The sequence below is a fragment of the Centrocercus urophasianus genome, unplaced genomic scaffold, assembly GCF_019232065.1.
Source record: "Centrocercus urophasianus isolate 14NV4802_14NV808 unplaced genomic scaffold, USGS_Curo_1.0 seq_49, whole genome shotgun sequence".
NCBI lineage: Eukaryota > Metazoa > Chordata > Aves > Galliformes > Phasianidae > Centrocercus > Centrocercus urophasianus.
Window position 1 is genome coordinate 651,443 of NW_024885077.1, and position 23,133 is coordinate 674,575.

The following is a 23,133-nucleotide window of genomic DNA, read 5'->3' on the forward strand; positions in this document are numbered from 1 at the left end:
CCATGAGAAGTGTTTGGGATTTCCTCTGGAAGATCTCTGGAGAAAGGCCGTGTCCTTGGCATGGCTTGTGCAGCTCAGTGGCCCCTGTCCTTAAAGGATTAGACCCATGTAAACTGAAGTCCTGGGAGCTGCCAAAGGGAGATGAATGGGCCCGAATGGCAGCGTGTGGCTGGTTGCAGGTTTGGGTCCATGCGTGGTCTTTCTGGATCAGGTCCTTCTGCCCTCCGTGGGGCTTCCCCAGATCCCGCTGGGATATCTGCAAAGAGCCTCCCACCTTCTGCTCAGACCATCCCAGCTCTGAGACACACGACCAGATCTGCAGGCATTGCACTCAGCTCCTGTAGGAGCACCGCCGTTGTTCTTCCGTGCTGCAGGGATACGTCACTGCCTGGCTGTGCTTCATCTGCTGAGAACAGGGGATGGAAATGGTGCTGGGTGAGTCTTCCTTTCCCTTCCTACTGTCCCTGCTGCTCAGAGCAACGCTGGAGCTTGTGGGTATCCAGAGCTGATCGGTGTGCCCGAACCAGACCTTGCTAATCCCCGTGAAACCAGCTGCAGGCACAGCAGCAATGAAGGACTGGCTGGGGTGGCCAAGTGCTGCTAATGTGAAGAGGAAGAGGAATGTTAACGAGTTTCTGTGTTCTCTGTAGAGCTAGAAGTGATGTTCCAAGGAGAAAGTGGCTATTGAGGAGGGCGGCGGCCAGGGAGCAGAGCTTCACACCGCTGGGAACGGCGGCTGTCTGTCATTCCAGAAATACACTCAGTGCCATTTTTCCACCAGGAGAATTAGAAGTTATGCAGGCTCGGCCTGGTTTCGTTAATGGATTTAAAACAGGTTTTGGCAGAAAGCAGCCAAGCACATCAGGAACGGAGCAGAAAATATTCTTCACGAGTCCAAGAGCCTGGAAACTGCCTCTCACACATCTACAGCAAGTGACAAATGCTGTTCTGGTTGTAATCTGAAATCTTTCTCTTTTCTCCCTCCCTGGCATCCATCTTGTGCATGAGTGCTTAGGCTGTTTGTTAGCAAATTTAAAGGCACAGTGCTATTGTGGAGTCACCGTAGGACTCCTGCACAGGAGGAGGGACATGTTGCATTAAAAGGTACTTACTAAAGCAGCTGAATTCAGTTTCTTGATTGCTTTGGCTACAGCTCGAGGTGCTTAATCATTTCCTCTTTTATTTCTTCCCTAGTCTGCTCTGCGTTTTTGACAGGTGATTATTAGTGCTGAAGGAGCTGACAGCTCTGGTAGTCTCAAGTGCTGCTGAAGTCCTGATGCTAGTTACAGTGCACACAGGTTGCCTCTGAGTACTTGGAAAGCAGGGTAGAGAACCAGCACAATGTGAAGCGTGTCTGTCCAGGGCAGCACCTGCCATGGTGAAGGTGCTGGCAGAAGGCTTTGACTTCATGGGGTGTAGTGCAGGTTGGGAGCTCTGGAGCACAGCAAGGTCACTGATGCCCAGATGCAGTGACAGCATGTCACCAGCTCCATCTGCCTGCCTTTCTCTCAGCCCTCCCACCTGGAGTTCCCCACTGACCCCTGCTTCTGGGTTGACTGTTCACATTCCGCTTACAAAATTCATCTTGTAAGTGGATGATTCTTAATTTATCCGAGTCGGAAGGAGAAAGCGGTCAGCGTCAGACCCAAACCCAACACTTGAATACCTGTCTCCTCTGCTGGAAGGCTGTGGGGATGCTCAGACTCGTTGCGTGGGACATCCCAGTTACACTGTGTGGCAGGTTGGAATAAGTACCACGCAGGCTGCAGCTCTACCTCAAGATCTGTTGACAGAAGGAGAAATATTCCACCGTGGTGGGGCTTTGGGGAAGAGCCTCACGGACAGGGTTTTGACAGCTGGAGCTAGGTGATGTCTGAGGTCCCTCCAACCCAAGCCATTCTGTGGTATGATTTTAACTAGCAAGTACTAAGATGAAATTAATTCTGTGCAGGGCCCTGTTTTAACTTCTTAGTGTGTGACAGACACAACCCTTTGTGGTTGTCATTGAAGTTTGCCAGTTTCTTGCACACAGGGCTCACTACTTTCATGCAGAAGTTATGCTGCTGTATCATGTTTTCGGAATAGGTAGGTGCAAGCTGTGAAAGTTGTTTTTCTTCTGTGCTGTTACTCTGCTTGCTTCCTCACCCTTAGTCTGCGTCTGTACGCTTCTAAATAGTAGGAGGAAGAGGGCAGAGAAAGAACAAAGGCTCATAATACAAATGGAAGGAAACTAGGGAAATTCAGGAGGAAACGGACAGTGAGAAATACAAAAAGATCCAGCTGTGCTGAATGCATGGGGTGTGAGTGTGTGGGGATGCTTTCTGCTGGGTATTCAGAGGGGCAGTGCTCAAGACCTGCATTGTGGAGCTGAACTTTCCTTTGAGTCAGTGACCTATTCAGACACCTAACAATGTCCATTATGTGCAGTCAGCTTGTTTATGCCCAGTGCTGAACTTCATTACCTTTTTTCACGTACAATAAAACAATATCCTCCTTGCAGAGCAGCCAGGCTTAGCTCTGTTTTGCTCTGAATGCCTGACTGTCTGCTTTGAGCAAGCACCTCAGCTTGTGCTTGACGGCAAGATGCCCAAGGAGAGCATCTGCTGATGAAAACACTTTCTTCTTGGTTGACTGATAGCAAAAATCCCTTTTCTTCAAAGGACAAGGGGGGGGGAAGTAGCAAGAGGTGGACAGGCTTGCAGTGATCGCACCCTTCCCTGAGGCACTGCACAGAGGTGAGTCCAAAGCCACACTGGGGCCTGGGGGCACTAGCCCATGGTGCTCCTGCATCCCTGTGGGATGGAGCAGAGCAGTGGAGCCCGGGGCACTGCGAGAGCATCCCTCCCTGCCTTAGAGAGGTGAGCAGTGCAGCTGTGTCCTTGCAGATGGAGCTGCCAGCCTGTGTGAACTCTGTGTAGGTTTGCTCTGCAGCTAGCCCAGGGTTAGCCTATCGAGGAACCCGCTGAGAGGCTCCGTGCTCCCTGCAGAGCTCAGCACAGCAGCTGCACGAGTGCCTGAGCTTGCTCCATGCTGGAGATATCCTCTCGGCCCTGAGTAGCCCAAGGCTTTTGCCCTGTTACTCAGATACAGCTCCAGCACCAGCTGGCACCAGTTGTCGTCAGGTCACGTGGCCGTGCCATTGCTTTAATGAACGTGGGAGCTGGAGTACAGCTTTTGGATTAGAAAGCACGGCGTAAGATAGGACTTGACCTTAGCCTGGAGTTTTCTGCAAGAGAACGTCATTCTCAGCTGAGGGAGGTGCACAGCAGAGCAGCTGTGAGCAGTGATTGAAAGCACTGGAGCTGGAAATAACGTGTGGGTTTGGTTGGGAGAGTAATTTGGGCACTGGAGCAAGTCTGTGCAGGCAGCAGTGCTTTCTCCTTCTGCTTAAAGGGTAAAAGCATCTTGGCAGCTCGCTTCTTCGGTTGCACGCCCTTGTTTTGTTTAGCCACCACTCATTCAGATAGGGCTGTTTAGCTGCTGTAGATGTAGAGAAAAAATGAATTCTCTGCATTCAGGGAAACATCTGTAATCCTTCTGAGCAGAACCTGCAGTGAATGCTGTTCCTGGAGCATGCAGAGAGCTCCAGTTTCATTCCGCAGCCATGCTATTGCTTCCAAGAGAATAGGACAGGCTGCAAAAGGTGGGGAAGGTGGCTTAGCAGCATTGCCCCACATCTCCAAAGTCAAGCGGGGCCTCTGTGAAGCCTGGGATGTGTGTGCAGCAGCTTCTGTTCATGTTTGTTCTCAGGACGTTGTGCAGCTTTGCTAGCTGAGCCCTTTTGATTGTCTTAAGCGTAGTACCAGAATACCGGGCTTCAGTGCAGGTCAGCCTGAGCTGTGCATGCCTGGATCTTTGCAGTAAGAAGTGAGGAATGGAGCGCTGAGATGGGGAAAAAGTAGGAGCTACAATGCAGCAAGATAATGTCAATCTTATCCTTCCTTTTAATATTCATTGCCAGGCACAGCGATCCAACTTTGTCATTTTTAAGTTAAGTAACCCTTAGTCCTAGTCAGCTTCTGTCTGCGAACATGAAAGGGATGACTGAGCCCACAGCTGCTAACAGCACATCTCAATTACTTATATTTCACTAGGTATTTAAAGATTTAGGTCTGAGCGTAGAGGATGAAAGGGTTTTTCTTTATCTTTTAATAAGAAATTTGTCTTTGCAGCAAGGAAAAAGAGCAAGGGCTGAAGCATCCAGCAGCATGCTCCTCTTCCCTGCTGCCTCCTCTGTGTTGGCTGGGGGTAGGGAGATCCCACAGGGAATAAAACCACGGCCCTCTTGGGCTCCTGCTCACCACAGCCCTGCCCCACTTCCCAAAATTGATGGGTAAGGATGTGTCGTGCTGGAGTTCTCATGACATAGCCTTGCTTGCAATGCAAGAGACCGAGCGATGTACGTGGGAATTAAATACGTGGGGCTTTGCACGCTTTAAATATGAACAACAAAGGGAAGGATCATCTCTTCTCAGTGCCTGTAATGCGAGAAGCTTTGAAAGATCACTGTAGTCATTTGCTCTTGCTGTCTCCACTGGCTGACAGACCCTTTTGGGAAAGGACATTGTTAGCCTTGTGCTGCTGGGACGTGATGTAAAACAAAGCCAGCAGCTCTCGTGTCCCCTCAAAGGCAACTGCAGGAGCAGAGCTGCTCTCCTTGCAGTAGCTGTGCAGTCTTGGAAATAAGAAAATATACGGTCACGGTGATCATAGAAACCAGCGTGAGTTAAAACTTCTGCCCCTGCTCAGGAGAAGGGTGTGAGCAGCTCCCACACAGCCTGAAGCAGCAGCCAGCGCCGCACCAACAGGTCACAGCAAGCAGCAGAGCAGCTTCAAGGGAGTTTAGTTTGGTGGTGAGCTGTTGTGTGTGGTGTAACAGCCTTCATTGGTGCCTTGGGATGCTTGCTTTGCTGTGAGCTGAAGGAGGGAATGTGGATGGCTGTTGTGGCAGCCTTGGGGTGAGGTGGAGCTGGGTACAGCGGTCCCCATGTGCTCCATGCCATCAAACGGAGCCGCCTGTGTTCTGCAGCTCCAAGCACAGGGAGGGTGAAGGTCCTAGAGATGTCCAGCAGCTATAGAAGCATTCCTTGTCTGATGTTCCACTGCACTGTACCCTGCCTGTATTTGTGCTTGGCTGAGAAAGCCTGGTGGTGCTGTGGAAGTGCCAGTAGCTCAGCTGCACACCTAATCCAGGCTGGGGATTTTCTTTGCTGTGCCTTCATTCCTGTGCTTTTTAGGCTTATCCAGTTGTTACAGCCTCAGGACCAGCATGATGGCAAGAGGTGTGAGGTGAGGAGAAAGTCATCCTGCTGGGGAGATGTAGCTGGGAGCCAGTATGCACCAGGTGCTTCCCAGCCTGCTGCTTCATCTCTTTGTATCCCAGGGTTGTGTCCTTCCTCTCTCAAGTGACTCCTAGGATGGAAAAGATCTCATTGCAGTGGTTGAACCCTGAGAGCTGATTCTTTTAGGTCACGTTTCTTGGTACTGCCTGCACCTTTGGTCCTTCTGCTCATGTCTTTGTGCTCTGGCCATCCTTTGCTCCCCTGAGCTCTGAAAGAAGTGCTTGGTGCATCTGGGGAAGTCTGCCTTAGCCCCATAAAGCGGGTGAGCCAGGTAAAACCAACAGTTATCCTCTGAAGTGGCCCCTTGGGACAGTACAGATGCACGCTTTGCTCTTCTGCAGTAGCTGAGCTGTGCTCAGGTGCGCACCCCACCTGGGAGATGCTCCTGGAGGATTCCGCTACAAAGGAGAAGAAAAGCAAGGGGGATTTTTGTTCTTAATGTAAGAATCCCGCATCTAAGCTGTGCCTGTAGGCATGTATTTAACTGGTGAGAGCTGTCAGTTTTTCTTCCAGCAGAATTTATTCTTTTGCTGGTGCTGCTTCTGTCTGGAGTTGGTGTAGAGACAGAGACAGGAAGCTCCGATTCTTACCTGCGTGATGTCACCGTGGTGCCCCCTGGGCTTTGGGCAGCTTTATTCTCCTCACTGCGAGGCAGGAGATTCCATCAGGGCCCCCAGGGTGAGATTCAGATGCTCACAGATGGGGTCTGGGTATCTGAATCCTCCAGAGGGAATATACTGGGAGATTGTAGTTTGCAGTGTTTCAATTTCACGGTCAGAGGCTATGCTCTGTATGGGAATGGTATCACTGTCCTGGGTCTTGTACAAGTCTGGGATGAAGCCCATCCCAATCTTACACGTGCCCCAGAATTGATGGGCTGCAGGAGCGATCTGCCTCAGTTTAACAGTCAAAGCAGAGAAAAGTTGAGGGCGTAGCCTTTGGTTTTTTGAGTTATTTTTAATTTTTTTTAGTTCAGAAGAGCGCATCTCTGCTAATTGACTGCTAAATGTGATTGCTTTCTGCAAGGCATTCTTGCCTCGTGAAGCCCATAAGGAGTAATGCTCTGATCAGCTGCAGTAGGGCACTTAAATACAATCTGCCTTAATGACTGCGGGGCTCAGAGCATCTGACGTTAGGGAGCCAACGTTTTGGGTTAAGGAGCAGCCCCTTGGGCTGGGGGCTGTGCTTTTTTTCTGAAATGCTAATCTTGCAGACAACAAAGGCTGTTTTTTTATCTCAAAGGCAGCAGTCAGGTTGGAGCTATGGCTCTTAGCTGGAGGTTTCCAGGGCTGCACACGTGTTATCGCATGTCGGGACCACCAGTGAGCCACCCACTTGCCTGTGCATCCTTTGGCCCAATTGCTGCGCATGCAAATGTTGGGTGTTTGTGTACATTTACCCCATTTGGAAAAATCTGAACCCTGAGGGATTGCAGCTTCCTTTTGTTGTGAAGCAGCCCAAGCAGAGAGCCAGCTGAAGAAATGCTCCTTGCTCGCCAAGCCGTGCTTCTAAGGGGGGTCTGGGAGCTGCCATGCTCCGTGCTGGGTGGAAGGAAGGCTGCTGCTGGACTTTGGTTTGGGGTCAGAAAGGGCTGGGCGGAAGGAGGGGCTCTCTGTGAGCAGAGGCAGGCTCTGCTCCTTCCCTCTGCAAATCCTGCTGTGCTATGCATGGCCCCAGCAGCCTGCCTGTTGTGGGGCATGGAGGCTGCTCGCACTGCTCAGGTGCCTGTCCCCCCATCTCAACTGGCTGATGCACAGCATCTCGAAGTCATGATACCACACAGCAGGAGAGAAGTGGGAAGGAGAATAGTATGTGCTCTGCTGCGTTACAGCTAATGCAGAGGGTGTTTTATTGCTGATATTAAACCTGGATGAGGGCAAAGAGGGAATGCAGCTGATGCACAGCACCTGCCCCTCACAAGTACCCAAGCCTCTGGAGACCTCATTTTGTAAATCACAAGCAGGTTTCCAGCCTTTCCTATAATGGTGCTTTTACACGCTACCCATTGAATGGCCCCAATTACTGGTGCAGCAGATTAATCTATAAATTGAGGTAGGTTTAGAAAAGCCACAGAGAGCAGCATTTAGTGCATGGTGCCTGGTTCAGTGCTGTTTGCCTCTGGTTGTTCTGACCAGGCAGATAATGCAGTGCCTTATGCTAAATCATGTCACAGGGAGAGCACTGAGATGTGGTCTGGGTGCAGCATGCATCTGCAGAGAGAAGGTTTGTGCATGCAACAATGTGCACATGAAATAAACAGGAGTGACGAGGTCTGCCCTGACCCCCAGCATCCAGCCTGCCCCTCTTTTCTGCTGCAGAGCCCCTGGCTGTGCTGCTGGTGGTGTGACCTGAGCCAGGGATCAGCCTGGGGCCACATGCTGCTGTTGCAGCCCCATGTGGAAGCAGAGCTGCTGGCTGAGCTGAGTCAGGTTGCCACCTCTTAGTAAGGTGACATTACAGGATGTCTGCCCGCAGACTTTGGTGGCCTTTTCTTTGGGAAGGGAAAGGAGGGGAGGAGGTTTCCTTTGCGAGGGCAAAAGGCTTTAAACAAAGCCTAAATTCTGCAGCTGCTGGCTAAGTTAAAAAAAGAAGCGCTGGCGCTCTGTGCTCCTGGAGATGAGCCTTTCCCAGCTCCTCCTCACCCAGAGATGTGACCATCCCTTCTGGTGCCTTTCCTTTGTGCTGCTTTCTCAGACGAGAGTTTCTTCCCTTGGCAGGGTTTTCACCCTGCTTGGGTTTTGCGCTCACAGAAGCGGGTTGGGTTGGGTTGGGTTAGGTTGGGAAGGACAGTTGGGCTAGGTGGTGTTAGGGGTCATTTCCAACCTTAAGGATTCACTGTGGCAGGGAATGGCTGAGGTTTGATCCTGGTATTCATTGACTCCTCAAATCTCTAACAGCAGACCCTGAAGAGAGCTAGGCATTCGAAAGCCATGAGGTAAGAGGAGGAGGTACGGGGTGCTCCTGGAGCCCTGGGGTGGCTGTGGCCCAGCTGGGATGCACTCTGTCCTCGCTGGGTGCCTGCGCTCAGGTCACAGCACTTCCCTGCACACTTGTAGTCAAACTGCAGCCTGAGTTTTTCAAGAAGGCATCCACTTGCAATGGAAAGACTTACAATTTGGGATCCACCACATCCTTTGGGAAGCTGTTCCCATGGTTAATGCATTTACCAAGTAACTGTTTCAGCTCCCTGAAGGAGATTGAAGTCTCCGCTGGCAGCCTGCCTGCCTTACTCAGTGCTGCTGCACTGCTCTGGGGCCCTGGGACAGAAGCTTTGCTACAGAGGGGCTGGGTGACCTGACCTATGGCTGGGGACCCGGAGCTGCACCCTGTGACAGTGAGCATGGGTGGAGCTGCTTTGGTCTTAATTTGGCAGCACGCTGCTAGTCTGTGCATGCACAGCTGCTTTGCCCTCTGCAGCTGGTGAGGCACTCAGGATTTGGGAAATCCTCCCATCCCATGCAGGGTCTGTGGGATACTCACCAGTGAATTCCAGAGACACGGTGTCACCAAGAGCCCAGCTGGGCTGCTGTCCCCATTCCCCCTTCCCAAGCAGCTTTTGGTGGGTAAATGGTGACTGTCAGACCTGGTGCTCTGTGCAGGAGCTGCTGACCATTCTTCTTGCCCTCCAGCCAGAAGGGGACAACAGAGCGAGGTGACACCTGGGTCCCTCTGGGGCCTGGCAGTCTATTTCCAGCCAGGTGGGTCCTTGGGAGGAGCAAGGCAGCGCTTCTAAGTGTGGCTGCCAAAGCTTGAAGGCTTGGAGGTGGCATTCAAAGCACTTCAGCCAAGCTCTGCAGAAAGAACAAGACACTCTTACTTTCTCCTATTCTCTACATTTTAGGATCTCTGCTTTTGTCTCTTTCTTTGTTACCGAGACATTTCTGTGGCCATCAGCTGTATTCAAAAAGCAAAGCGCATCCTTTCAGCAGTTAACTTCCCACTGCTTTCGGAGGGTTGGACTTCAGCTTCTACACAGCAAACATCTTAGGGCACTTCCCTCCAGTCCTTGCCCCTGCAGTGCCCACCCTGATGGGCTCATTTGCCCAGCTCTGGGTCTGTGATGGAGCAGCACTGTGGGGGGGGAGGTAACTGACAGACGCACCAGTGATGCTGCCCTTCCCTGAAGCAATTAAACACGGTCGAGTCCTATTTCTTGTTTTATGGCTGCTCGTAGCAGTGCCCAAATGTTTATGGTCCCCCTTAGGCCCACGTGCTGCCAGAACTGCCTTTCCCCTGGAAGTTAATATATGATAGTCATGCTATTTATTTCCTTGCATGACACTGCAAAGCAACTGCTGCCCTGGGTGGCTCGGGCTGGTTACTCATTACAGCGATACGTTTGTGCCAGAAAGCCCGGACGCTTGCTCACCCTCCTTTAATTTCCTGGGAACTTTCCCCTGTCCCAGGCTGCCGAGCTTTGCAAACATTTGCGGGTGGAAGGCGGTCTATTTGTTTTCATCGGGACTTTGCTTGAAGCTGTCAGATTAATTGCTGGGGGAGGGGGGTCCCTCCTTGCTCCTGTCCTGGCTTTCTCGCCCCGTTTTGATCAAAGCCTGCTGCGGTGGGAAGCTGATGGGGCTGAGTGCGGAACCCTGGGGGTCCCGTGTTGATGGAGGGCTGTAGGGGCAGTTTTTTCTCAGGCTGTCGGAGTGCCTGGCACCATAAAGAGCAATCTGCCAGCAGCCCTGGCTGCTCCGCCGTCCCCACGCATTCAGTGAAATCCCGTTAGGCTGGAACAATTCCATTAGCAGCTCTGCTCCGCGCACTCTGCAGCAGCCCCTGCGCCGATCAAAGCGCGGCGAGACATTCCCTGCGTACCTCGGGGCTGCGCTGAGAGCCCGAACAAAAGGTTTGCTGTTAGACAGAGGGGAAGGAGCCGGCCCCTGAAGGGAGGCAGAATTCCTCCTCCCGTCGCCGGCAGTCATTTTCTGGCTGACCGTGCGTTGTTTTGGGTTCGAAGATGTCAACGTTTTTAAGGTCTCACGGTGAAATAATGTCAGGGCCGGCGGTTCCAGCAGCCCCGAATGTTCTCAAACAAATGCCTTTTAAGATAAAAAGCGGTCTGTGCTTGATCCCAGCTCAGCACTGAGGCCGTGGTTGTTTTATTTGAAACCTCCACGCTGAGCTCTGCACAGCCGTGGGAGCTGCGGGTGCTGAGAGTCGTCCATTCACTCTTATTGCTGTGCCTAAATATGGGTGCCGGTGTGCTTTGCAGGATCAAGTGAGAACAGTTTGGGGAGTTCTGATGTTTTAGCTGAAAAGGTTTTAATGACCGCCTTTAGCTTTCTCTTCCCTCCCCTTGGCTACTGTAAGCTGATCAGCTCAGCTTCATTGTGGTTTTGCACAGTGCAGTAAATTCTGCACGTGGAGAATGCGCTCAGGGACCAGTCAGCGTGCAGAGGTGTGTGCCGTGGGGCAGGGCACAGGTAGGTGTGTGCTGGTGGGTTTGCAGTCCCTGCGTGCCAACTATGTGGCCAGGGCAGAGCTCACAGCCCATCGCTGTGCAGACCAACCGGGTGCCTGTCTCCAATGGCAGGAGCAGGTCTGCTCTGTATCACACTCAGAGCTGCTGAACCTCCCTGGTGGAAGCTGCAGCCTCCAGCTGGGAAGGGACAGCTTGTCCAGCACTTGGCCTTGGTGATGGTGCTGACGGGGCTGTGGCTCTGGCTGCCCACCAAGTCCTGAGGGGAAGGTTCCCATCCATCAGCTGAGTGCTGGAGCTGTCAGACAGGGCTGCTTAGCACTGACTTGGAGCCCTTAACGTCTTCATAGCATCAGGAGTCAGCTGAACGCCGCAGCTCTTTCAATTAGGCTCCTGTTGAGCTCCATCCGTTGATGCTGTAACGTCGTTGGCTGGCCCCACTGCAGCGCCTTGGAGGAACGTGCTGCTGGAACAGCCTCCCTCTGTGCTGCGTGCTGGACAGGAGCCAGCTCCAGGCTCCCCAGCATCACCCTGATGAGGAGGGCACTGGGTTTTGGTTCTGCTCTGCCCATACAGCCTGGGGCAGCTGCGGGGACGCTGGTACAGAGGGGCCTTGTGTTGCTGTGCCCTGTCCTGCGGTGACAGCCCGTGCGCAGCCCGTGCTGCCCAGCCCCATCAGCACAGCCCTGTCTTGTTGACAACAACCTCGTAGCAACTTTGTCTCGAAGGCCCAAGGAAAACACCGTGCTTCCTCCAGCTCTGTGGCCTCAGCGCCACGAGCGACAGAAAGGCTGCGGGCCTCAGCAGGAAGCCTCAGTCCCTTCCCTAATGAGGTCTTCCTGCTGATAAGGGGACCTGCAGCGCAGGGGCTGGCTGAGCCAGAGAGCCCCTGGGTTCTGGCCTGGGGGTGAACGCGTCCTCCAGAGACTGTGGAAGGAGCCTCCAGCCCCAGCGTCTGCCAGGGAGGTGCTGTGCTGATCTGGATGCCCACGGAGGGGCACAGCATCTATCAGTCCTCTGATCTTAGTGTGCATGGAAACCCATTTGGTTCTGCTGGTCGCGAGCTGATGTGGGAGCATGTTCCCTTCATGAAGGTGAGGTGCAGTCTGCCTTAGCAAAACAGCACTGTGCCACTTGGGAAGTTTCGCATAAATTCACCACGCTGGATTAATAATAAATCCAGCAATAAACCCATTGTCAGCATTCCAGAGCATTGCCCTTGGACGGGCCTGCAGCTCTCTGCTGCTGGGAGGTGGGAGCGCCACGTGACACCATCAATTCCCCACTGATTATCTTTGGCTGCAGTTACCACCAGCATCAAGTGTGCCTGCAGCCACCTCACCAAGGCAGCATCCAGCATGCGCTTAGCCTGTCGCATCACCGTGGCTTCTGCATGCCACGTCGTCTTGGCTGTGCTTTGACTGCACAGCTGTCAGTGTGTCCTTGCTGGCAGCACCTGGTTGAATGCTCAGCCCTCCACTCAGTGAGCACGCAGGGCACCAGGCAGGTTTCAGCAGCTGGGACACTGCTGGGATTGAGCACTCTGCTCACAGAACGCACGACTTGATTTGAAGGGAGGACAGTGGGACAGGCAGCCTGCTGCAGTGGATAGGAATCTTCCACTTCTTAAAATGAAGGTATTTACTGGCTGCATCAGTTGCCCAGCTGTGGTTAGTTTGTATGAAAACCATTTCCTGCTGTTAAGGGATACTGTTTGGCTTCACAGCCATTTGTGGCAGGAACAGATAGGAGTATCTTCAAACCTCTGTGCTCTTCTCTCTGCTGGGAGAGTCTCACTACATCCCCCCATCAGAGCCTTTGGGGTGACGTTTCCAGCTGCAAACAGTGCTCTCAGCTGGTGATGACAACCTGGAGCACTTGCAGAACATTGCTCTCGTGGTTTGTATGCATCAGTGACTGCTCTTAGGTGTGTTTGCTTGTGCTGTCCCAGAAATGTTCCTTAAGAAGAAGGCTGTTGGCTAAACATCAGTACCATCCTATTTTGTGTTCAGTGTTTGCTTCTTATGTATTAAGACCTTTCTGCTAGAGAAGCTGTTGACCATAGGAGGGTCCAAGCAGCAGCAGCAGGGTTTGCAGTCTGCATACTCGCAGGGAACCAGCAGAAACAGAGTAGAGGGCTTGTGATTCCAAAAAGGTGAGCAGGGAATGCTCCTGGCTCCTTTAGTAGAGCACCCATCGTTCCCAGGCGATGGACAGTGCAAGGTGTCATTGCTCACTCTGCCATCTGAGCCTGCTTTCTTTCAGCTCTGGCTCACTCTCGGTTGGCTGACTGGTGCTTGCTCAGTTGCTGTCTGGTCTCCAGAGGTGCTTCACAGATTGATGGAATGGCTTGGGTTGGAAGGGACCTCAAAGATCATCTAGTTTCAATCCCTGTCCTGGGCTGCGTTGCCAACCACTAAATCAGGCATTAGATCAGGCTGCCCAAGGCCCCATCCAGCCCGGCCTGGAACACTTTCCCAAAGGCAGTTGTTCACAAAGACAGGATGTCCTTCTCCAGGTGTTTCTCCTCAGTAGCTGTGGGATGGGCATTGTGAACAGCACAGGTCAGTATGCAGAGATGTCTGAGACAGGCTGTCGAAGGATGTGAGTCAGGCATTGGAAGCCCTGGAAGTGTTTGAGAGGCACGTGGACATGGCACTAAGGGACGTGGTTTTGTGATCGGACTTAGTAGGTCAGGTTGATGTTGGACTAACCTTCAAGATCTCGAAGGTCTTTCCCAATCCAGGTGGTTCCATGAAACGTGCAGGCAAATGGGAGGAACAGCAAAGGAGTGGTGCAAAGCTCTGCCTTTGGGCAGCAGGCATCCTCCGTGCGCATCAAGGAAGGAATAACCTTGGCAGCAGCAGTGCATGCACAGATCTCCTTCAGTCACTGCCTCATCGTGAATCAGCGGTGTCACAGAGCTGTGCACAGAGCACACGTCACAGGCTGGGCAAGGAGCTGCGTGCAGTGCAAGGCATGCAAGGCGTTCCTCCTGGTGCTGCTGCCAGCAGCCCTGCAGCTGGAGCCCATCCCTGGTTTGGACACTGCGTTTCTCACTGCAGTGAGTGCAGTCAGAGGGCTGGAAGTGGTGAGGAATGAGGAAAGCTTGGAGGAACGGGGCTTGTTTAGTCTAGGAAAGGGCAGGCTGAGCGAGGCAGGCGTGAAACGCTTTCAAAGACATAAAAGGCTGTTGCAGAAAGTGAGGGAATGATCTGTTCTGAATAGCTACTGGAAAATGATAACAAGAAAACTCACACGAGTTGGAGGCTGATGGAGTCCCAGAACCTGCAGTGTGTGCGGGATTGGCATCAGAGCACCCAGAGAGGAGAGCAGCCCGACTCACTTCGCTGGAACCAGGCCCTGGGAACCCCATTCTCCTATTGCTCAGGGACTTTTTAATTGTGGAAAGTGAGAGCATGGCTCTGTGTCCTCAATAGGCAATTGTCCTGGTTCCCGTCCCTAGGATCCAGTATGTCTTAGCAAATTACTTTCTCTCTTTTAAATGCCTTGGTGATTAAAGATGCCACAGCAGATACCCTTAATGAGTGCAAAAAGGGTAATAATTCCTCACGCTGGCACTGAATGCAATTAATCAGGCCCCGTTACTTGCTTTTTAAACAGATGAGGCATTTAAGGCCAAGCAAGTTTTTAATTGGACTTTAATGTCTCTCATTTACTTCATGTTGGCACGGGCGTAGGAATTCCCACCGCCAGGTTCGCTGCTGGGTTTATTCGGGGTGATGAAAGGCTCAGTGCTGAGTGAGGAATCTGCAGCAGACCTGCACGTGTCCTTCAGGCCATGCTGCAGGGCAGAAGCAGCCCGTCCCAGCGCTGACAGCAGCTTGTGGCATCTTGAGAGCAGCAGTGGCCTTGCACCTCAGACATCCCAAAGGCATCCGGACGTGGTCCCAGTGCATGCTGTGGTTTGCAGCCTGAAGGCTCCCATGCATTTCGGAGGTGTCCGGGGTCACAGCCCCTATTTCTGCATCCTTGCTTCTCCCACTCTGAGGGCATCAAGGTGAGTACGTCTGAGAGGTTAGGTCTGCCCAGAGAAACAAATTATGGAATACCTCACGTTACACACCTTCTGCCTGCCAGCCCGGATTGCAGGTTGGATCAGTTGTAGTGCTTCCTTGGATCTGTCTCAGGGCATCCTTAAGCCACTTGCTGAAACCCACAGCCCCACGGCAGTTCCTGCTGCCTTGCACGCAGCGCTAATTATCTGCACAAGTCAGTGCCTCTGCAACATATTGGAAACAATCTGAGGTATCGAAGTGTGGCAGACGTTTGTCCTCTGTCCCTTGGATTCTCTTCAGATAACCTCCATCAGTCTGCCAGCTCCTGGCCCAGGGCACGGCGAGCTGCTGCACACAAACACCGCCTGGCCGGCGGCGGGCAGCCCTCGAGGCATGCTTGCCCAATGTTTGTTTGGTTTTGCCTTCTTGTTTGTCATACCTCCTCTGCTCACAACCTGAGCGCTCATCTGATAGTAGGGCTGGTGGTTGTGCAAGGCTCGCGTGCAGTCCTGGCTGCAGGAACCGAACCTCTCCATTTTTATCCCATTCACGGGACCTGGGCCTTGCCTGCCTTCTCTTGCACCATGCTTCTTCCCCCAGCGACCTGTAGATAAGGATCCTTGGAGCCATCGTGTCCTGCAGAGGAAGGGAGGATGGGGGCAGTGTGAGAATGAAGCTGTGCTGCCCAGAGAAGTTGTACGGGCTGCCCAAAGGTGTTGTGGGTGCCCCATCCCTGGAGGTGCCCAACGCCATGGATGGGGCCCTGTGCAGCCTGAGCTGGAAGGCACGCAGCCCACAGAACCGGGTGGGCTCTGAGGTCCTTTGCATCTGAACCATCCTAATTTCCACGATTCTGTTACTGCATGTTGGTGTGGACATTTCAATGGGGTGTTCAGGGAGAAAGGTGAACAGGAGAGCCCCCGCTGTGCCCCGTGTCCCTGCAAGCTGCAGGCACACTCCCCTGCAGTGCACAGACTGGAAAAAATTTGAGGGCCAGGCCCTGGGATACTCCTGCTCCTCTTCCCACAGGCCCAGAGCTTACCGAGATTCCCTTGATTCAAGGTCTTGTCCCCCACATGTACCTACATGAGGAAGCTGCAGCCCCAAGTGACCGCAGCCAGCTGTTCTTGCACTGCGAATCTTCTGGCTGAGGCTCACAAAGATGTCATTTTCTTTGATTTAATTCCATGTAAACTGCGGAGTTATTTTGCTTTGGAGGGCTGCAAATTATGGAAGCATAAAGCACGCTAATGATGCGATAAGGACAGCTCTGGATGCCTTCCACAGAGCGGCTGTGCGGGGGCAGGACGTGCCTGCTGCTGCCTGGGGAGCAGCCTGCCGCTCACCTGGGCCCCCTCCCCACATTCCCCCGTTTCTCTGGAACGAGAATCATTTCCTCTCCGGCTTTTTGCAGAGGCACGGGCCTTGCAGACGTGGAGCTATCTCTGGAATGTGTGTAAACAAGGAGTTGACGGGATGTTGGTTCCCCCCCCCCCCACACACTCTCCCAGGCTGGTTTAAGAAGGGGTTAATGCGAGTTTGCTTTGCTGGTTCCAAGCTTTGAGAATTGTCTTCCCCCGGCAGCGACCTGCTGACCCCAGTCCTCTGTGTGCCTTTCCCAGCAGAAAGCGGAGCTTCGGGGGCCCCGGCACACGGGGTGGGATTTCAGCCCTCTATGAACAAGGAGAGGAAGGACAAAGGTGGTCCTGGGAGCTGGCAGTGGTGTGGGATCCCAGCGCGCGGCGAGCTGGTGTGTCATGGGATGGGGCTGCCCATGGGATGTAGGCTGTATGGGGAACGTTTCTCACTGAGAGGGCTGAGTGCCCCATCCGTGGAGCTGCCCGAGACCATGGGCTGCCTGAGCTAGTGGGGACAGCCAGCCTGCAGCAGGGCATTGAAAATGGAGGGTCTTTGAGGTCCCTTCCAACCCAACCGTTCTGTGATCCTGTGAGATGGGACAGGAGCAGGTTTGCATGCGGAGGGCTGTTGCTGGTGGCAGGTTCTGGTGCTCCTGTCTTACGGGTGGTTGGAGCGTAAAGCGGGGGGACAGAAGCTTAGAAGTGGTGTAGGGCTGGGACAGCACGTGTCTCAGTGGGGTTACAAAGAGCTCCAGCTGTTTGTCAGAAACAAAATGAAATTCATACGTAGGTGTGTGAGTGCACGACTGATGAGAGCAGCATCCAAAGGAATCCAAAGGATGTCTAAGTGGCAGCAGCCAGAAACTAAAGCTAGCTGAGGTCGAGTTGGAACCTAACGCCGAAACGGTTAATTCCTAGATGTGCTGTCAGCACTGGTGACGCACTGAGGCTGGATCCCTTCCAGAAAACAACACTTTAACCCGAAGACAAAGAGCTGGGCTTAGCACGGAGGTGATCAGTGGAATGGCTTGGCCTGGTGTATACAAGGGGTCAAGCTGGATGATTTAATGATCTCCCTTGGCCTGAAAGCTCTCTGTTCTCTTAAGAAGATAAATGAAAAAGCCCTTTGACAAAAAAGCCAGCACTCGAGATGTGCGTGTAATGAACTCGGCGCTTCCAGGGCAGCGGCCGAGGAGGCTCTGCGGGCAGCAGGACCCTGCCTGGAGCTGCTGGGGCTGCTGGCCATCTGCTCGCCACCAGCCAGGCCACCCTGTGCACACACGACGTGTCTCAGCCCCGCTGCTCGCTGCTGGCCCCCCGTCTTGAAGCACGGTTTGCTCCTTGTCTCCTGCAGGGTGAAGAGGCCGAGCGGTATCAGCAGCCTCCTGGGGAAGATCGGCTCCAAAAAGCAGAAGATGAGCACGCTGGAGAAGTCCAAGCTGGACTGGGAGAACTTCAAGGAGGAGGAGGGCATTGTGGAGGAGCTGGCAATCCACAACCGAGGGAAAGACGGGTAAGAGGGGCTGGATCTGATTGCAGAGCTGCATTTCCCACCACTCCTACGTGTGCAGGAGCCCATCGTGTGCCACAGAGAGTCCAGGAAACCTGTGGGATTTCTTAAGAATTTATTCTAAGGGTACGTAAAGCTGCTTTAGGTATTACAGGAGGACAGGCGAGGCCTGCGGCAGGTACGGGCAGACACCTCTCGCTCTGCTAACAGCCTCGTGACCTCAGCCCAGCTGACGCACAGCCTGCCTGCTCCTTATCTCACCTGCCGGTGGCCCGAACCGGTCTAATGCAGTGCTCCACAAGGAAACACGATTGCCTTTGCCCTGGTTTGGTTTTTAAAAAAAAACAAGTCTCCAATGGGGACGTATGGTTTCATCTCGCTCCTCCAATGGCATGCTCCAGCTGCACCAGCCTGCCATCCCCCTGCATTTAAACGTATGCAAACCCGGAGCAGCTGGTAAGGTGCGTTACAGATTAAGGCAGAGCTGGGCATTGGTTGTGTGCACCAAGCAGTGCTCATGCCAATGAAGTTAATGGAAATGTCATAAATGCAAATGACAATGCTGTAAATAAAGCAGAAAGCTAATAACATGCGCTGCAGGGAACAATAATAAGATCAGAAGTGGCATTTCCACTGCAAGTGCTTTGCTAAGCTTGGGAAGATTGAAGCACTTTAGTGGACAGCTCGTAAAGTGTATTTTTATGTAAGCTGTGCTTTTATTCTGTCTGCAGGAAAAACTCAGAGCTTCTGCATTCCAGCAGCTTTGGGTCTGGGTTTGGGATCGGTATTTTATAACGGCTGCTTTCTGAAGGCAGGCTGACAGCCTCTGCCCCTTCAGCGATCACTCGAGCAATCATTGACACATCTGTGAAGACCGCAAGGAGCGGTTCTGACCCTTCAACCCAGCGCAGCACCACCTCTCTGCTGGCACTGCGGGCCTTACAGGCCTCCGCTCCGCACCTTGCCCTGCAGATGGGAGCATCTGCCTGGCGAGGAGAGCGCCGTGTCCCTGCTGGAACACCACGTGTCCCCACTGCGTGGCGGCCACCACCACCCCTTCTTTCTGTTGATGCTGCCCGCGGTGCGGGGGGACACCTGCTGTCCCCTGCCTGCACCCACCTGCCCTCGTCTCTGCTTTTCTGCTCCTCGTATCTTCTGTCCCAGACCCGTTTGCCCCCGCAGCGGGACCTAGGCTGTGTCAGACCTCAGGGACCTGTCCTGGTTCTGCAGGGAGGAACTGGAGCTGGGAAGGGATGCAGCAGTCACTCTGTCACTCTGATGTCTTTTATAAATGGAAATGTACAGCAGCCTCCAAATGGGGCCAGCTTTGTAGGGCAGGCCCAGCGGGCAGCACCTGAGGGCTCACCCTGGTGATGGATGGAGAGTGGCAGGGACAGCAGGCACCCGCGGAAGCCCCGCAGCACCCTCATTAGCAGGGGCAGCCTCTTCTCCCACAAGGTGCACCCCCTCTGCCTGCAGTTCATCAAAGCTGCCCTTTTCCCTGCCTGCTGATGATTTACTCCTTTGTGTTCCCCACGGTGCTGTTCTCCGGCCCTGGGATGACATTGTGGTTCCTGCTTTGGCTGTTCCTGGCCTGTGATCTGCATCGGTGCCTCGGAGTGAGCCTCTGCCCAGGGGCTGCCTCCTGCTGAGGGGGCTGTGCTCTCGGCAGCCCCATGGACCGTGCCTGTGGTCTGCACTGAGCCAAGGAGGGGGAGGAAAACCACACGCCCAGGCAGCGTGACATTGTGATCTGCGAAGGAACCCCCCCAGCTTCCTTCCCCTCACCTCTCCTGGCCTGCTCCAGGCACGGGTCACTCGTGGGGACAACGGGAAGCGGCACTCCCTCACTGCCTTTCCTGAGCCGCTGTGGGGTGGGGGTCTCAGCACGCGTTCCACTCACCCTGCCTGGGCCAGATGGAGCCTCCTCTAAGGCCAGCCATCATCCTCGTGGCACCGAGCGGTGACACCGAGCTGGGCATGGCAGCAAGGAGCTGACCCACTTCTGTCAGCGCGAGGCGGGCTGAGATTTGAAAACGAGGTGGCAGGGATAATGTGGGGACCGACACAGGGAGCTCAGCTGCCGACACAAATTGGGATGAAGCCATGGAAGGGCACGGCGATGCTGATCCTTCCTCTTGGTCTTGCTTGCAGGCAGGGACGAGCCGGGCACAGCGGCTCGCGTGCCTTGTGCCGAGCTGGGCCTGAGCACAATGACCTTGTGGTGACAGCTGAGTGTTTGCCACTGCAGAACAAATGCAAAACAATTGTGATGATTCAATTACTGCTCCTGTTTTGAATTGCAATTTCGCTCCCTCTGTAGGTTAATTAGTAGCACAGCCCCGGGCTGTCCGTGGCAAGGGTTTGCAGCAAAGTGCATTAAAATTCAGCTGCATGGCATAAACAAGCAGCAAGGTGCTTTTTGTGCTCGCTTCCTTCCTTGCAGTGCTTAGCATCTGCAGATGCCCAATGCACAGAGCGGGAGGCAGGCACCCCTTCCCTCTGCCCATCCCTTCGTGTCCCCTTGTCCCAGCCACAGGCGCTGCTCACACCACCTCTGCTCTGCTCCCTGCAGGTACATCGAGAGGAAGGCGTTCCTGGAGCGCGTGGACCACAGGCAGTTTGAGATCGAGCGCGACATCAGACTGAGCAGGATGAAGCCGTGATGGCCAGGGGTGGCCGTGGGGTCCCGCTGGCTCTGTGCCCCAGCTGGGGGACGCCAGCCCCTGCCTGGCCGCAGGGCACGGAAACTGTTCTCTACCCAAGCCTGCACGTCTCAGCAGGTTTTTCCTTTTACTGTAATGTTTGGGGAGGGTGCTTGTCTGTGGGCAGGGTGTGCCGTGAGGGTCCCATCACCTGGCAGGTGATAGAAGTGACCCCGTGGCACCGATCCTTCACCACTGCTGGGTGCTGCCGTGCTCGCACACAAACCACAATCCAGCTTTGCTGACGTGTGCGGTGGTGAGAGGGGCTGCAGGAAGGCTTTGTGGCTGCTGCACAGGCTGTGGGGCTGGAGCCCTGCTCCCTGCTCTGCCAGCTCTGCAGCCTCCCCTGCCCCTCCTCGCTCCTGCCCAGACAAAGCCGAACTGTCTGCACTTGTCTGCGGGGTCTGATGGTGCTGGGGGTTTTGAAGCAAGCCGATGAAGAAATCCTCCCTTGTTCGCTCCATCGAGGAGCTGAGAGCAGCTGCGGCAGGCAGGCCGGGCCAGGGTCTGTTCATGTGAATAAAGTATTCCATCCTGGAGCTGCGTGTGCTCACAGCCTGGCTGCTTCGGGAAGCAGAGGGCAGAGAAATTGAGGGTCACTGTTACAAGCGTGTGACCACAATTGTGGGAATCCCTGCGTGATGTCTGTGTGCCCGTGGTCCTCCCAGCTCCCTGAGCCGTCCCCGTGGGATGCTGCAGGGCAGGGGCAGCCACGGCCATCTCCTGCACCGTTCCACGCCAGCACCAGCCCCGTCCTCGCTGCCGGCCTTGGCCCAGTGCCTCGGCCCCGAGCCTGGGCTGAGCTCTGGGCTCACGTGTTGGCTGCTGAGTCAGCCCTTGTGCTGGGGATGCGCTGGAGATGGACATGAACAAAACACCACGTGCTCGGGGAGCCCTTGGCCGCGTTACACGCAGGGCGTATCAACCTGCTTCAACGAGCCTGAAATGGGACGGCACCAAAGCGGGGCTGCTGGGACAGACATTGCGCCTCCCAGCACTTCCACCATAGCAGTGGGGAATGGCTGTGCTCTGCCCCCCATCCCAGGCCGTCCCTGTGCTGTCCCAGCCCTGCTGCACCCCAGGCAGGGTGGGGGCTGGCGGGAGGTGGCAGCTCCAGTTCCAGCACAGGGCTCAGCTCTGCTGTCCTCTGCCAGCTCTCCCCGGCGTCCTGCATGTTTCCTCGCTTGGATCATGTGTTTCTTGCCTCCCTTTCCTGAAGATGAGGAGTGATTTACAGGGCTGCAAAAAACACAGCTTGGCTGCTTAGGAATCGGAAAAAGGAAAAAAAAAAAAAGGGGGGGGGGGATAAAACGCAATAGAAAAGCACTCCGTTTGCTATTTCCACCACCTGCCCTCCCGCAGAGGGCCTGGCCCAGAGCCTCCAGCTGAACTCCCCCTGAATGACCGCCGCATCCCCGTGGGCTGGGAGCTGTTTGGGCAGTGCTGAACGGCCCCTTGTGCTCGGCCCCAAACAAGGCTGCCATTGTGTGCGCCCGCCCCACAGCTCCGCTCTGGGGTCCCATGTGGGATCCATCCCAGCTCCCCGTTGCACAGGCTGCAGAGAATGGGAACGTGGCTATTTTCTCCCAGGACGAGCTGTGGGTTGTGCCAGGGCATGGGCAGCCCTTTGGGAAGGAGCAGGGCTGGCTGCAGCCTGACAAACATCTCTGCCCCTGGTGAACGTGTGCCCAGCACCCGGAAAGGCGCGGGGATAAAGCCCTGTTGTGATCCTGTTGGGTCCCGTGATATTACAAGCCAACAGGAATGTTCTCATTATTTCCCCAATATTGAAGTCTAATAAATCCCCGGCTGCCTTACAGGATTTATTTATCCGTTCATTGCTAGGAGACTCAGTCCCGTGTAATCCTATTGCTGCTCCGGGAGAAGGGAGGCAGCTTTCCGAAGGACGGAGCTGTGAGGAAGCGGCCAAAAGCCAGAAGCCAAAAGCCTGGGCTCCGTGCAGGGCCCCTGCTCCCATTGGGGCAGCTCCAGCCCCACGCAGGGCCCAGTGCCGCCCCCTCCCACCACAGCGGTCCCACAGAGCTGTACCTCCGCTCGGTCCTGGGCTGGGCTCACTGATATGTCATGGAATCATTGAATCGTACAAAGGTTTGAGTTGGAAGGGACTTTAAAGGCCGTCTGTTCCCAGCCCTGCACTGAGCAGGGACACCCACAGCTCCATCAGTGCTCAGTTCCCTGACCTTGGCTGCGTGCAGGGATGGGGCAGCACCAGCTCTGTGTGCAGCCTGTGCCTCACCGCCCTGAGCACGAAGGACTTCTTTCTCAGCTCCGATCCGAATCTCTCCTCTTAGTTTGAAACCACTTCCTGCGCTGTCACTGAACAGCCTGTCCCCATACCCTCGGCACACAAAACGGGGCTCCTGCAGCACCTCCCCACTATTGCTCCACGTGGAATTTCCCTTCAGTTTTCCTTTCGGCACCGAATTGCCTCGGGGCTGGGAGCAGCACGGGACGTTCCCCGCGGGGACGGGACAGCAGCCGGTCGGCGACCCTCGGAGCCGCGCAGCTCCGTGCCCGGCTGCGGCCCCGCGCCGTCACCGCGGAGCGGAAGCCGCCGAGTTCCGCCTGCGGTCTGCAGACGCGACCGCAACTCCGCCGCCCCCGAGGGGACGGACGGCTGCGGGGCGGCATCGCGGCCTCGACGGGCAGCGCCCAGGGCGGCCTCGTGCCTCCCACGGGCAGGAAAAGCCCGAAAAGGGCAGGGAAGCCCCGACGGACGGCGATAGGACCGCCGGCCCCGAGCCCTCCCCCCCCCC

At 54.7% G+C, this 23,133-nt stretch overlaps 1 protein-coding gene across 1 annotated transcript in view; it reads left to right on the top strand.

The window, feature by feature from the left end:
• Window positions 1-20,895, top strand: part of CFDP1 (craniofacial development protein 1) — a 48,280-nt gene extending 27,385 nt beyond the window's left edge. Inside the window, exons 6-7 of the mRNA XM_042834775.1 lie at window positions 17,496-17,654; window positions 20,227-20,895. Of these exons, the coding sequence (XP_042690709.1) occupies window positions 17,496-17,654; window positions 20,227-20,317 (250 nt within the window). The 3' untranslated portion in view covers window positions 20,318-20,895. The remainder of the gene's footprint in view (window positions 1-17,495; window positions 17,655-20,226) is intronic.
• The last annotated feature ends 2,238 nt before the right edge of the window (window positions 20,896-23,133 follow it).